A 15,000-nucleotide genomic window follows, 5' to 3' on the forward strand; every position below is an offset into this window, starting at 1 on the left:
TGCCATGCTTACACTGATCCAGGATCCTCTGGAGGTTTCTTCCTGTTCCTCTCCACTGTCGCTACATGCTTGCTTAGTATGAGGATTGCAGTAAAGCTGGTGTGCCCAACCCTGGTCCTCGAGACCCTGCTGATTCAGTGACAGAACCACCGTTCCAACAGCTACTCAGGCTCTGCAGAACACCGCTAATCACCGCTGACACAAACCAGGTGTGCTGAAACAGGGAAACTTCTAAGACATGCTGGACAGGGGATCTGGAGGACCAGGGTTGGGCACACCTGATACGAGTCAGTGACTCGGTGCAACCTGCTGGGTTCCTTATATAGGAAACTTTTTACTGATTGGCTTAATGACCTGACCTGTATTGGAAAGTTTTACTGAGTGAAGGTCCTTGAGACGACTGGTTCTGATTTGGCGCTTTATAAATAGATTGGATTGAACTAGAGCTATGTATCTGGTCGAGAATAGCGGAGGCTATCGGGCTTCGCTGTGGTGAGAGATCCCCAAGTCCGCCGATGTTGACACTGCTGGCTCTGGGAGTGTCGGCATGGGTCACGGCTCTGTGTCGACGCTCCCAGAGTGGACTCACGGATCTTTGACCGCGGTGGACCAGTGAAGCCTGCTATCCTCGGTCAGATTACCCTAGGAGGTGCCTACATTTTGGAGTTGCTCTCCTCTTTTTCTTGCTATAAATGCCCAGAAAACCTGTTAGCTTTGAGTTAGTAAGTAGATAATGTTCCGCTGATCTCTGACCGTGGAGCATGAGCTGATGTGAAAGGCCACGGCGCCCGGCTACGATCGCAGAGCTCCGAGGCTGTGCCTGTAACAGTCACGGTCCATATTAGATCTCCGCAGGCGACCAGCATGACTACAGCCTCGAGCAGAAGCCAGGCAGCCGTGCGTGTGGCCTAACCTGGAGCCCGTCGTAGCTTTTTGGGTTAGCTAAGTTAGCTAGTAGCTACACTGATTCATTATCTATCAATCAATCAAGTTTATTTGTATAGCACTTTAAATGCAACACGTTGCCCTTAAGTGCTCAACATAAAACATGAAAAATACAATAAAATGACAAAAGTCAATTAAAAACATAAAATATGCACAAAAATAAAATCACACACAAAAAGTCATAAAAACAGGACCACCCCATCAGTCCAAGGTGTTAAAAGCTTTGGAGTAAAAATAAGTTTTCAGTAACTTAAAAATGACAAATGATGCCTGCCTAAAGGTTGGTTTATGCCCGACGCGTCCGCGAGGTCCGCACGGCTCCGCGCGGAAAAGTTGCGTCATTTTAACAACCACGCCCCTCCACCGCGTCTCCGCACGGCCCAAGATTTCCGCAACGCGCACCTCGGAAAATTTCTAACCACGCGGACGGTCGGACGCGGAAAAACATGGCGGACCGGCACGGCAGAGGTTGGTAAATACAGACATTTGTATGATGCAGCTCTCAGAGATCACCGTGATCAACATGTTGTTAATAATTCTTGGAGAGAAATAGCTCGCACTGTCGGAAAAGACGAGGACGCTGTTAAAAATGCTGAAATACCATGTTGTAAACAGTAATTTCTACTTCTACTATGGTGTAGTGTTGGATGCATGCCGTAGAGCTCCATGCTGCCCCCTACAGTTTGGGAGAATATTGGCTCTCCGCAGAGACGAGCCGCATGAACCATAAACGCTGCGAGTTGTGAAGCGCGTTCCAGCCGCGAGCCGCATCACCGCGCGGAAAGTGAATGCGTCAAGCATAAACCAAGCTTAATGGTGACTGGTCACATATTCCGAAGAGAAGGCGCCGCCACCTAAAACCTCTTCTCTGTAGCCTTGCCCTAGGGACATTCAGTCAGCCAACCTCAGTCCACGTGATGGAACATAATCCATGAGAAGCTCAAATGGCACACAGAACCTAACCGGGAGCCAGAACTGGAGTGATGTGAACAAATCTACAAGTGTGAGTAAAAAAAACGGGCTGCAGCTTTCTGAACAAGCTACAACCTAGAAATACACCTATGATTAAAGACTAATGCAACAGTCAGGGTTGTTCCCGCGTTCAGATTTGCGTGGCGGCCACCCCAGCCTGATTTCACTCTGCCCCCCCAGCTACAAGGATGTTATTTTAACTGCAGTTGCAGCGTTGCACCACTGTAGGGGCGCTGTATCAGCAGCAGTGCGCCGAAAAGCACTAAAACCGCTGCAGAAAAAGATCAAACATTGCTTTTCTCGCTAGTTGGTACGTATCTGTGGTTGGTGCTATTGACGTCCTGATTTCCCCCCAGGCTCTTCCACATCAGAGCAGGGCTGTACAGCGCGACGTAAAACACTGTCGGTGCGTGTGAGTCTATTTTTTAAACGTACCACTGGTGCAACATCTTTGAATTACTATTTTCTCCAGAACTTTATTGAACAAAAGTAAGAAAAATGCTTTTTACTGGTGAACAGTGTGGAAATCTGGATGCAGTGGAGGAAAATAAAGGAACCAGCAAAGGCACAAAGGCAGAACCGGTCCAAAGTTTGGGATGAAAAGTGCAGCTACACGCAGATGGGCTAATGCTAAAGCTAACGGTAGCAGTCTCACGATCAAGTGGCGCACAGAAAAATATATGATGATGTAAAACTGAGAAAGACTCAACTGTACATGCTGATGAAAAGTCCCCACCATCCTGTTTGTTCTGCATCCTGCAGCGCTACGGATCAGAACCGCTGCAGATACGGTCACATTACTGCTACAAGGCTACGGCAAGCCGTTTGGTATATAATTCACAAACGCTTCTATCTTTGAACATAATTTAAACTGGATTATTGCCAACCCGTACATAACAGACATGCCACCATTACACTGTTAGCAGCAGAAATGACATGTTATTAGCATTTCCAACACAAATGCATGTTAATGAAATACATTATATTTTACTGCATATATTTGTGTGTTATTGTGACTAAGATGAGTGTTATTAATACAAACCTAACATGTTACTGAAATGTAGGTCACATGTTTAAAAACATTTTACTATAAAAATATTTAGCCTTTGAAAAAGTGAAGCAGTTGAATGTATAGTGAGTGTGCATGTGCTGGCGCACGGTCAGGATGGTACCACCTCTGCCTCGGTCTGAGCCAGCAAAAACCCTGGCAATAGTGTAAACCAGAAGTTATAAATGCTTCTCCATATAGTTCTTAAGCAAAAAGACTTCACCTTGTTAAGATTTCCCTGCTGACAAGAGCTTGCTGGGTTTCATTATGGACTTATAAATGTAAATTAAGCCGATAATCAACCTTAACACCCAGATTAGATGCCACATCCTCTAACCATTTGAAAGGAAAAGACTGAGTATAATTAGCTCAGCGTGTAGCGTCATGAATGGCCTCTAGTTTGTGACAAAGGTCACATTTTCCCAGCTGGGTCAAGCTGGGTCGTCTGTTACTTTGCCCCACAGATTAACCATGCCAGGAGCCGTGATGTCTGCTGAATATCATCTTTATCTCAAATTCAAATTTTTATTTGTCACATACACATTCATACATAGTACGAAATGCAGTGAAATGCCTTACACAACTGCTCGTGACCTAAGAGTTGAAAATAAAAAGACTGTACACCACGAATTAAAATGAAGGGTAACTTTAACTGGGAAAGAGTAAGGTAAAATATATCTGAATTAAAGTTGAATAATAGAATAGCTTTACAACAAAATACACAATACAATACAAATTAGAATAAAGGTAAATTTAGCTGGGAAGGAATAAGATAAAATATATATAAGCTGAAGTTGAGATTAAAGTAACTGTACAACAAAATACACAGTATGTAAATGTATAAGAATGTATGAAGAAATAAAAATATCTATACAAAACAGCGGCTGAACAAGTATTAAATGGAAATGAAAAAATATATATATTATATAATGTCCAGAGTTGTGCAAACCACATTTTAGTGACTTTGTAGTGCAACTGTGCTTAAGCAAAGTCCAGACTGTTCGGTGTGTGTGAGAACCATATGTGTGTGCACTTACTATGTGGTGGTGTGGTTTAAAGATCGTAAAGCTTACAGCACCTGGTATTCCCAGGCGGTCTCCCATCCAAGTACTAACCAGGCCCGACCCTGCTTAGCTTCTGAGATCAGACGAGATCGGGCGTGTTCGGGTGGTACGGCCGTAAGAGTCACATTACTGCTGCTGTTCCGTCCCAGAATGAAGGACACTTCAAGTTTCACACTAATAATTTTAAATAATAATTTTAATAAACTCTTGACTTTATTACTGTTATTACAACCATCATGAATAATCTCTTGGTTCAGTATAAATGTATTTTAATTACTGAAATGACTTATTATGCTTCGGGTATAATAATGATTATTGTTGATAATCCTAATGTGTGTTCAGTAAACCAGAAGGTCATCTTGCACGTGTAACCAGCCTCATTCAGAAGGGATATCCAGGGTTAAGGGTAAAACCATCACATGTCTTTACTTCATGACCAAGCTTTCTGATGCTGAGAGGGCGTGTTCTGAGGGGTTTTGTTAAAACCAAATATCCCGCAGCTGTAAGCCAGTTCTTTAACCATACGAGGAGACGAGGGAACGGCCGCCCGAATCTCTACTAAGCATTCTGTCACGCTGATAGAATCGCTCTGAATAAACGCAACTGTAACCAGCTGACGCAAAACTCCTTCAGAGTTAAGCCAGACGCTCGACACTGTGTACCCGCGACATCTCTGGACCAGAGGATCAGTTCTACTCGAGTCTTCTCTACCGGACCGAGTACCCTGAGGCTGACAACATCCTCCTTGACCTCCGGATCCACACGGAGGGTCGTCTTGCTGGGTGAGGTAGCACACAAGATGGTGTTTGATGCTGTTCTTCTAAGAAACGACTCAGTTAGCTGCAAAACATCATTTCCAACCCAGAACTCGCTTCTCTCGCTGAAAGAAACCTTCTGATATTCATTCACGCATCCAAAAACTCTTATTTCCATTTTAGCTTTCATTCAGTCACAGGTTTGCCTTTAAAACAAGTTTAATATCAAATTGTCTGTTCAAAAATTGTCATTTCTAAATTGTCATTTTTTAAAAAAGTGTTAGTACCATATTTTCACAACAGGGTATTTGCAGGTTTAAGGGAGCCAAATTTAAGACTTTTTAAGACTTTTTTAAGGCCATTTTGACCAAATTTAAGAAATTTTTTCAAATTAAATTTAAGCTATAATTTCCAGCTGTTGCCTGGAACCGGTGCTTACCACGTCACCAACGTGGAATAAGCTATCCAGTTACCATTAAACTTTCACTTCTCCATGGCGCAAGCTCCCACTAGCTTAACCAGCTAATGTGCCCATCTAAAAATAGGCCCCTGTCACAACCAACTGAATGTGTACGGTTCCGCTTACGCCAACATCGTACACAAAAAATGCTGAACTAGAAATTTATGAAAATTTTATAGAAATAAAAGAATCTTGTTTATTGGGTCTTTGGACATTTAAGACCTTTGGAAAATGTATTTAAGGATTATTTGTCATTTTTAAGGATTTTTAAGACCTTAAATTTGGAAAACTAAATTTAAGACTGTTTAAGACATTTTAAGGACCCACAGATACCCTGCACAACCATAAGGTGCACCTAAAAGTCTTAAATTTTCTCCAAAATGTACGCCGTACCCTATGGTGCGGTGCGCCTATTGTGCTGTTGTGAGACGCGAACGTAGTAGAAGACAAGGGGCGTGGCGTGAACGTGTGGACATGAGCGAAGACAGACCTGTGGATCTGCCACATCGTCGTCAACATCCTCGCCATTTGCCTCAGACTCCGGCTGAGTCTCCGCCCACTTCCTCTGCTTCCAGTTCAAATAACAGCCGTACTATCTGAACTGCCTGGTGGACATTTATCCTTCTCATCATCCTTTATATAAGCCTAATAAAAGCCTACTAAACTGCAGAGACAATATATCTGTCCGGATCGCTCCAAAATATGAAGTTTACCGTCAATATCTGTCTAATTGTTTGTTGTTACTCCGTTCGCGCCACTCCTTTCCCCCCGAAGCGGCTCCTTTTTGCGCACATCTGGTTACTCGTGCAGCTCTCCTCTCTCTCTCAGCTACATAATGATGCTTTTTATCAGCTGAATATGTGAGACTTCCACCAACAGCAACAGGATCTCATGTTTTTGTGGGTTTTTTATGTTCACAAGCACATTCCCTCTCACGGATTACTAAACAGCTGTTTTGACAAGTTATCAGATTGTCTAAAAATAGGTCTGTTTTTAGTTCAGTTTAACTCCGCTTTTACGTTGCCTATTAACAACATTTAAAAACTGGGGTGTAGTTTATAATCTCCTTCTTAAAGCTGAATTGAAACCGAAAGTCAGGGAGGCGGAGTCTTGCTGCTACAGCATCCCAAATCAGACCTGTTCAAAAGACGCGGATACGCGTCCACGGACCTCAGAGGGTTAATAAAACACAATTTAAATCACACGATTTTCTTAGGCCTGTTAATAACACACATATGAGTTTGTTCATGTGGAAAGTTTATGTGGTGAAATCCAACAACTACCGGTAAACACATTCTGAACTTCAACACAGCGCATCAGCGCTTGAAGCGGCGCTGCGAGCAGCTGCGACCCAAAAAGTATCAGAACCGCTCACGGCGCTATTTACCTAATAACACACGTTGTTCGTTATTTCTACACGTTTTTTTTACTCACAAAGATTGTCAAGGAGGCGTGTTTGTCGTGTTCATGTCAAATTAAACTGATCACAAAACACGGATTTACTTTCTTTACTTCGTTTTCCTCATCCAACCCCCATAAATCCCCGTGTGTCCTCCTGCAGCGCTCCCGGTGTGCGCCCGGCTTTAGTAGGAGGGAGACCCGCGATTATCGCTTTGTCGCGCGTGTCTCATTGAAAATGAATGGAGGAGAGGCGAAGTTGCCTCCCGTGTGTCGAGCCCATTAGAAGAGCACGAGCCGTCAGCGCACGCAATGAGGAAGTGCACGTGCGCTCTAAACCAGGTCTGAAGCAGGACTAGACCAGTGAAGTGAAGCATGCTTTTGGCTGTTTAGAATTTTCACAACGTCTGGTTTGCACTGATATGTTCCGAGTCCCGAGCCCACACAGATGTTTTACGGGTACGTTTTACCGTGCCCGCGCCTGCGCCCTATAACCCGGTGCGCCTTTTGTATGTGTTAAATACCAACAAGACACCCGTAACTGAAGCTGCGCCCTATAACCCGGTGCGCCCTATAGTTGTGAAAATACGAAAATTCTTAACTTTAAAAGCTTGACGCTCTTGTTGAAATGAAACACAGCATGGTGTTTCCTTGCACTTAGCGGCTAGCAGCAGCCTTGTGGCTAGCACAACAGATGTGCTTAAAGATTCCTTAAACTTCTGATTAAATAAATAAACTTTTGCTATTAAATTTAATTATCTTAAAATAAAAAATTTACCTTTGGATTAAAATTAGACCAAGCTCGCTGGCATATGAACTTCTATCGAATTTATAATATCCTAGCTATTTATATGTGATAGAAGCTTCATTGTTAACTCGTTTGGATCTTTTCTCAGAATCTAACAAAACTGATAGCAAACAGTGTTGATTCTAGTATGTAGTTAAACACGCTACATATATTATCTGTTAGGTCAGTATATAAAACTGAATCACAACAGAAGAAGACATCTCAAGGCACTTGAAAACTCTCGTCTCTCGTCTCGTCTCTCGTCTTCCTCCGCTTATCCGGGTCCGGGTCGCGGGGGCAGCATCCCAACTAGGGAGCTCCAGGCCGTCCTCTCCCCGGCCTTGTCCACCAGCTCCTCCGGCAGGACCCCAAGGCGTTCCCGGACCAGATTGGAGATGTAACTTCTCCAACGTGTCCTGGGTCGACCCGGGGGCCTTCTGCCGGCAGGACATGCCCGAAACACCTCCCCAGGGAAGCGTCCAGGAGGCATCCTGACCAGATGCCCAAACCACCTCAACTGGCTCCTTTCGATCCGGAGGAGCAGCGGTTCTACTCCGAGTCCCTCCCGAATGTCCGAGCTCCTCACCCTATCTCTAAGGCTGAGCCCGGCCACCCTACGGAGGAAACTCATTTCGGCCGCTTGTATCCGCGATCTCGTTCTTTCGGTCATTACCCAAAGCTCATGACCATAGGTGAGGATTGGGACGTAGATCGACCGGTAAATCGAGAGCCTGGCTCTTGAAAACTACAAGAGAAAATTCATTTTAATTCATTCATACATACAATCCTATCAATTTAATATTTTTGTGTTTGAGTTCCATTCCCTTCAGATATTATAGAAATATTCCTTCCATTTTTTTGTGCCATCTTTCCTTGATGTTTTAAAGGCTGCTGTTTTGTATTCTATGGGGTTTTTATTTTAATAAAATATTAAAACATAAATAATTTTTTAAATAAAATCACGAGGGTTTTATTTGATTTACTCTACAAGACCAGTGACGTCGTGATGCAGACATGGTGACGTCATCACGCAAACCAGATGATGTCATTGCATCATATGCAAATTGGCACGTGACATCATCTGGCGACATCTAGTGACTTTTGGGGGGAATTTCAGTTATTTTCAGTCAAAAACAGTTGGCAACACTGCGGGCTATGTCCATCCACTTCTTCTGTGGATGGTGTGTATGCGGGGTGCGTGGCTTCCCCAGTGCTTTATCAGACTGGCCGCCAGGCTTTGCTTGGTCACCCACCAGGCTGAGCGCGGCCCCACCCCTCTCCCCGGCCCCAACTTCTCCGCCGACACAGACGACGCACAGCAGCTAAACGAACTGCAGTACAACATACGTGCGATCCGGGGCATAAGGCAAAGCGGATTACAAAATAGCGGTTTAGCCCCGCTAACTTGCGTTCGATTTTTCGTTCTTCCAGGGACCCATGAGCCAACCAGAAAGGGAGGAGACTTAGGCTCCCTCTAGCCCGCACTGCTCCGCTTCCGGAGAAGATGTTGTTTCAGCTTCCACTTTGGAACTAGCCGTCTTTGAAAACATAGCAATAGTAGTTCGTATTTTAAAATATCAAACTTTTATCGGACTAACGTTGTTTAGCCGTTATTAAGCATCCAGATGTTTGCTGGGTTTCAACAACATTTTCGTTGATAGAAATATTTTTTGTTAAAAATGTGTCTTAGGGGTTGCTCAACTAATAGACACCTGACCTAAACGCGGAGGACCATGTTGGAATGGTCGTTTGGAGTTTGCTTTGATATTAATGATTATTTTTACAGTAATAAGACTGAATTTTATATTTATAAATGTCCAAATGAAACGCGCCGAAAGACATTGAATTCATGGCCAGAAAAGACGTCGGTTAAAATTTTTTGGGAACTATTTTTCGACCATGACGGGACTCTGGGCATGTCAAAGGAAGGTCCTCTCTTCTCGCCGCGCTAAGTTCACATTTTCTTTACAAAATTCCCCAAAACAGTTTTCTGTTGGTTGCAGAACAGTCTGCACTTAGCAAGGGAAGATGCCGGTTAGTCAACCGTAGGAGAGCCCATCTAGTCAATCAGAGGCGAGAAAGACGGGATCTTCCTTGGACATTCTACGATTCCAAATGATTACGCGTGCTGTCACAAGAAAGCATGTCCTTTACAAAAAAGGGTCAGAAAAGCATTTTTTAATTTATATTTCCAACACAAATTTTTTTATGTCTTAAAATACAATTTAACATAGAATGTGCTACTACTAGTTTACCTGTCTGTCTGCTCTGTCTTCTCCAACCCCAGTAAGTTGAGGAAGATGGCTGCGTATACTGATCCAGGATCCTCTTGAGATTGCTTCCTGTTTAAGGGTGAGTTTTCCTCTCCACTGTCGCTACATGCTTGCTCAGTATGAGGATTGACAAAACGCTTCAATGACTCAAAGCAATCTGTTGTGTTCCTTACATGGGAAACATTACTAATTGGCTAAATAAACTGACCTCTATTGGAAAGTTTACATTTTGAAGTACCTTGTTGTGATTTGGCACTACTTAAATAAATTAAACAATCACTTCCTCTGGGTGACTTAATGAGTTCAACAGGGTTGCCCATGCTTGATTTTGGTTTTTTATGCGTTAAAACTTAAAATAATCCATTATTATTATTGTTATTATTAACAAACAACAGAAAACTTTGGCTTCTAGGTTGTGAGGTGACTGACCAGGACTCAGGTGGTGGCATTTGATAATGTGACTCTTCAGGCTGCTGCGTGATGAGAAGTGCTTGGAACAACTGGCAACAGGGCACCTAGTCCTCGGGCTGCTGCCGTCCTGTTTGTGCTTCCTTGAGTGGATGTAGAGACTGCTTCGGGCTGAAAACTTGGCATTACATCCTGAAACGAGAAGAAAACACATCCTCACCTGCTGGAAAAGCCAGAGATCAGAATCAGAAAAAACTTTATTGCCAGCGCTCCGACCCAGAGCATAGGAACTTGACTCCGCAGCACAGCCTGACCAAGGTTACACACACACATGTAGACAGAACAGATACAGGCAGACCACAAGAGCAACCATAACGGCGCTCATTTCAAGCGCCACTGGGGGGGGGGGGGGCTGGGATCCTGTTTCCCCAGTGAGAGCAGCCCTGTATGGCGCTCATCCACTGAAGCCACAGGTGGGAGGGAGATCTTGGGAGGAGTGCAGAGCACATTGACACCTGCAGGTTGATGACCTCGCCAGGCTGAAGTCCACCAATCCGAAGGCGGGGGGGGGGGGGGGGGGGGGGGGTCGGGTTTTCACAGCATCTGTCTGCATTCCATCGTGGGGGTTTGTTGTTGGCATTCACAAGGCTGCCATGGTGTCATATTCGCATAACAAGACTTTGTTTAGGTCAGGCAGAGATAATTTTCCTCTCTGCCTTGAAGTCTGTAACTGGTCATTCAAGTCCTCCAGTGAAGCCAATTCAGGTTTTAAACATCTCCACACCGTCCGGTGACCCTCTCCGAAATGACATCCATTTTGCACACTAATACCAGTAACACAGCTAGAAAGCTGTCCAGCTTACGATTCACCTCGAGTAACGTCCCAGTCTGTGAGGTCTCCACACGGACGGTGCTTTCCGTGGGTGCGGATCGCCCTCCAATCACTCCCATCTTCCCAAATTTCCAGAAAACCAGATATCCTCCCACTCCAATCAGGAGAAATCCAGTGATCATCAGGCCAAACATCCACACATCTTCGACGTCCTCAATGGACAACTGGGAGAGGCATACAATCCTCCATTCTTTCCAGGAATCGAGCATATACCCTGCCGGGTGTGTCCCTTGCGGGCAAGTGGGAGCCCCCTGCTCCGTTCCCATTGTTGAAAAATCTTATCAATCGCGTTGAATGACCAATTAATTAAATCCATTTCTAAAAAATAGGGATTTTCAGAAAAAATGCAGAGAGGTGCTCTGTGGGCAGACAGGTCAAAGAGCCTTGGGAAAAAAGATAAGGGAGCAAAAAGGGAAGCGTCTGTACTCTGCGAGTGCCAGAAGAGAAGCTGAGATGCTGTAGATGTAGAAGAAAAATAAATATACCAGATATTTTCATTATGCTTAATGGTCAGTGATAGTGACTGTAATCATTGCAAGAAAACACTAATTTAAGGGTTTTTGTCATTGGGAACTGAATTTATTCAACATCTAATGGGATTTTAGGGAAGACAAGTAGGCAAGCGAACTAGACCTAATTGTTGCTTTGCAAGGTTTGGTCTAGGAACGCTTCACTGGAACACTAGCAGCGTTCTGGCTAGTCATTCACAGTGCTCTATAGGGGCTGGATCCGTCACAAAGGCTGAATTAAAGCTATAGTTGAATAGAAACGGTCAGTCACAAAGGGTTTACCAAGTTTGCATCACTACAGTGTTGAAAAACGCCAACAAAAAGTTTCAGAAATATAAACGTGTCGTTTTCATCAAAGTAAAAAGCTTTCATTGCAAAGGTTGTTTGATACTTAAAAGCCCAAAATATCCGGAGTTCCCATTCTGAGAGCACGGTGGTTATCCCAGCCTAACAGTAGCTGGCAGCGGGGGTTAGGACACTTTGTGATATTATCATTAGAGCTGAAGAAAATAATCAAACAATCGATGCATCGAAATGCAGACATAAACGAGTGTGAGTCATGGAAGAAGCACACCATAATGGATTATAGTGGAATGCAGTTTTGTTTTTAAACCGCAGCACCAGTGTAGCATCCTAATTTGCCAGAGTGGGAAGTGTCCTCCAGATTTACCAAGTAGGAAGTATTGGTCCGCCTTTATGTGCTGATGCAGGGCTGAGCGTTGGGAGTTACGACCTGAGAACAAACCCAAACAGAGTAAGCCCGAGAGGCTGAGTCAGATTTGGGCCGATGAATTATGTCGTTTGATTGGGTCGGGTTGCTCAGCACGTGAAAATCCAGAGAACTAGAGAACGCACCTCTAGGTACGCGTTATTTCTTCTGTGTTATAAGAAGCGCTGAACTCAGGTTCAGTCACACCAAGCGTTGTGGTGTCTGGAAAGCCGGCGTTGGGGGGTGGGGGGTGGGTGGCTGCAAGATCTAATCATGTCTCTTATTTAGGGACACAGTGAGGCTTTGAGGAGAGTAGGCTTCTGTGAACCAGAGAAAATAAGAGAAAGAAAAACAATGTGCTGCCGTTCCACCTTGTAGAAGTCCTTAGACTTTCCTGGTTTTATTATGTTGAATTCAACTTGAAGGAAAATTGGAAAGAAGTCACAGGAGATCTTGTTCCCCATTTGCTCCTCCAAAGGCGGAGGAGAGAGTAACCCCAAAATTTCACTATCTCCGCCCCGCCCCCGCTTTCCGCTCGCTTCCAAACTCAAATTATACTGTACCCGCTCTACAACGGCTTCGCTCCGGTGCGGAGACCTGAGGTGCGCAAACAGGCATGCGCGGGATTTTCGAGATCTTGCGATTGAGTCTGAGCAATAAATGCAGAAGTTAGATCCAAACACCCGTTGTGTGGGAGAAGCATCGTAATGAACTGTTTAATCTGCCCATCACTTGTGTTAAGAGATCAGCAGTATTTGGATTAACAAAGGGTGACTACTTTGATAGTGGAAACTGTATTTATGGCTTATTTTTGTGCATTTAAAGTTCAGACGCCATTGATAGTTACTAAAAGTTGTTAAACCTGTGCATATGAAACAAAAAACGCTTTTTGTTTATCGATTTATTGTGAAATAACGGAAGTTGTGCTTGCTCCTTTTCCTGTTGGGCCGTTGTGATTTCTGTCTATTGACTGCGGAGGTGCTCCGGCGTCCGGCAAAAATAGGATCGATCTTATTTTTGCCGGATGGCGGAACGGCGGGCGGCACAGTGCGCCACACGGCCGCAGTAGCGAAACAGCTCTGATAGACTACAAAGGGACCGTTTTTGCTGCGGAGTTGGTGCCGGAGTGTAGCGGAGATAGTGGCTCTGGCTCTCACAGACCTGTAACGTCTTCTTTAAGAAGCTTTTCTGTCCTCCACTCGTTACCTGTATTAATGGCACCTGTTTGAACTCATTATCTGTATAAAAGACACCTGTCCACAGCCTCAAACAGTCAGACTCCAAACTCCACTATGGCCAAGACCAAAGAGCTTTCGAAGGACACCAGGAAAAGAATTGTAGACCTGCACCAGACTGGGAAGAGTGAATCTACAATAGGCAAGCAGCTTGGTGTGAAAAAATCAACTGTGGGAGCAATTATCAGAAAATGGAAGACATACAAGACCACTGATAATCTCCCTCGATCTGGGGCTCCACGCAAGATCTCATCCCGTGGGGTCAAAATGATAATGAGAACGGTGAGCAAGAATCCCAGAACCACACGGGGGGACCTGGTGAATGACCTGCAGAGAGCTGGGACCACAGTAACAAAGGTCACCATCAGTAACACACTACAACAGCAGGGAATCAGATCCTGCAGTGCCAGACGTGTTCCGCTGCTGAAGCCAGTGCATGTCCAGGCCCGTCTGAAGTTTGCCAGAGAGCACATGGATGATACAGCAGAGGATTGGGAGAATGTCATGTGGTCAGATGAAACCAAAGTAGAACTTTTTGGTATAAACTCAACTCGTCGTGTTTGGAGGAAGAAGAATACTGAGTTGCATCCCAAGAACACCACACCTGCTGTGAAGCATGGGGGTGGGAACATCATGCTTTGGGGCTGTTTTTCTGCTAAGGGGACAGGACGACTGATCCGTGTTAAGGACAGAATGAATGGGGCCATGTATCGTGAGATTCTGAGCCAAAACCTCCTTCCATCAGTGAGAGCTTTGAAGATGAAACGTGGCTGGGTCTTCCAACACGACAATGATCCCAAACACACCGCCCGGGCAACAAAGGAGTGGCTCCGTAAGAAGCATTTGAAAGTCCTGGAGTGGCCTAGCCAGTCTCCAGACCTCAACTCCATAGAACATCTGTGGAGGGAGTTGAAAGTCCGTGTTGCTCGGCGACAGCCCCAAAACATCACTGCTCTCGAGAAGATCTGCATGGAGGAATGGGCCAAAATACCAGCTACTGTGTGTGCAAACCTGGTAAAGACCTATAGTAATCGTTTGACCTCTGTTATTGCCAACAAAGGTTATGTTACAAAGTATTGAGTTGAATTTTTGTTATTGACCAAATACTTATTTTCCACCCTGATTTACAAATAAATTCTTTAAAAATCCTGCCATGTGAATTCATGGATTTTTTTTCACATTCTGTCTCTCACAGTTGAAGTGTACCTATGATGTAAATTACTGACCTCTGTCATCATTTTAAGTGGGAGAACTTGCACAATCGGTGGCTGACTAAATACTTTTTTGCCCCACTGTAGGTGTCGGAATTAAAAATACAGGAGCGGGAGGTGCTTCTGGACAGATATACATATACATATATATATACATATACATATATATATATACACATATGCATACATATACATATATTAATATATATACACACATATACATAAATATATTTACACATATACATACATATACATAAATATATATACACATATACATACATATATACATATACGTATACATATATACGTATACATATATGCATATACATATATA

General features: G+C 44.1%; 1 protein-coding gene and 1 pseudogene across 1 annotated transcript in view; both read right to left on the reverse strand.

Annotated features, from left to right (window-relative positions):
* Window positions 1–15,000, reverse strand: part of si:dkey-156n14.3 (zinc finger protein ZXDC) — a 46,186-nt gene that overhangs the window by 11,658 nt on the left and 19,528 nt on the right. The window contains exon 5 of the mRNA XM_054733976.2: window positions 10,132–10,302. Within this exon, the coding sequence (XP_054589951.2) occupies window positions 10,132–10,302 (171 nt within the window). The remainder of the gene's footprint in view (window positions 1–10,131; window positions 10,303–15,000) is intronic.
* On the reverse strand, window positions 4,032–4,149 carry LOC129154126 (5S ribosomal RNA; annotated as a pseudogene).

The sequence above is a fragment of the Nothobranchius furzeri genome, chromosome 3, assembly GCF_043380555.1.
Source record: "Nothobranchius furzeri strain GRZ-AD chromosome 3, NfurGRZ-RIMD1, whole genome shotgun sequence".
Classification (NCBI taxonomy): Eukaryota; Metazoa; Chordata; class Actinopteri; order Cyprinodontiformes; family Nothobranchiidae; genus Nothobranchius; species Nothobranchius furzeri.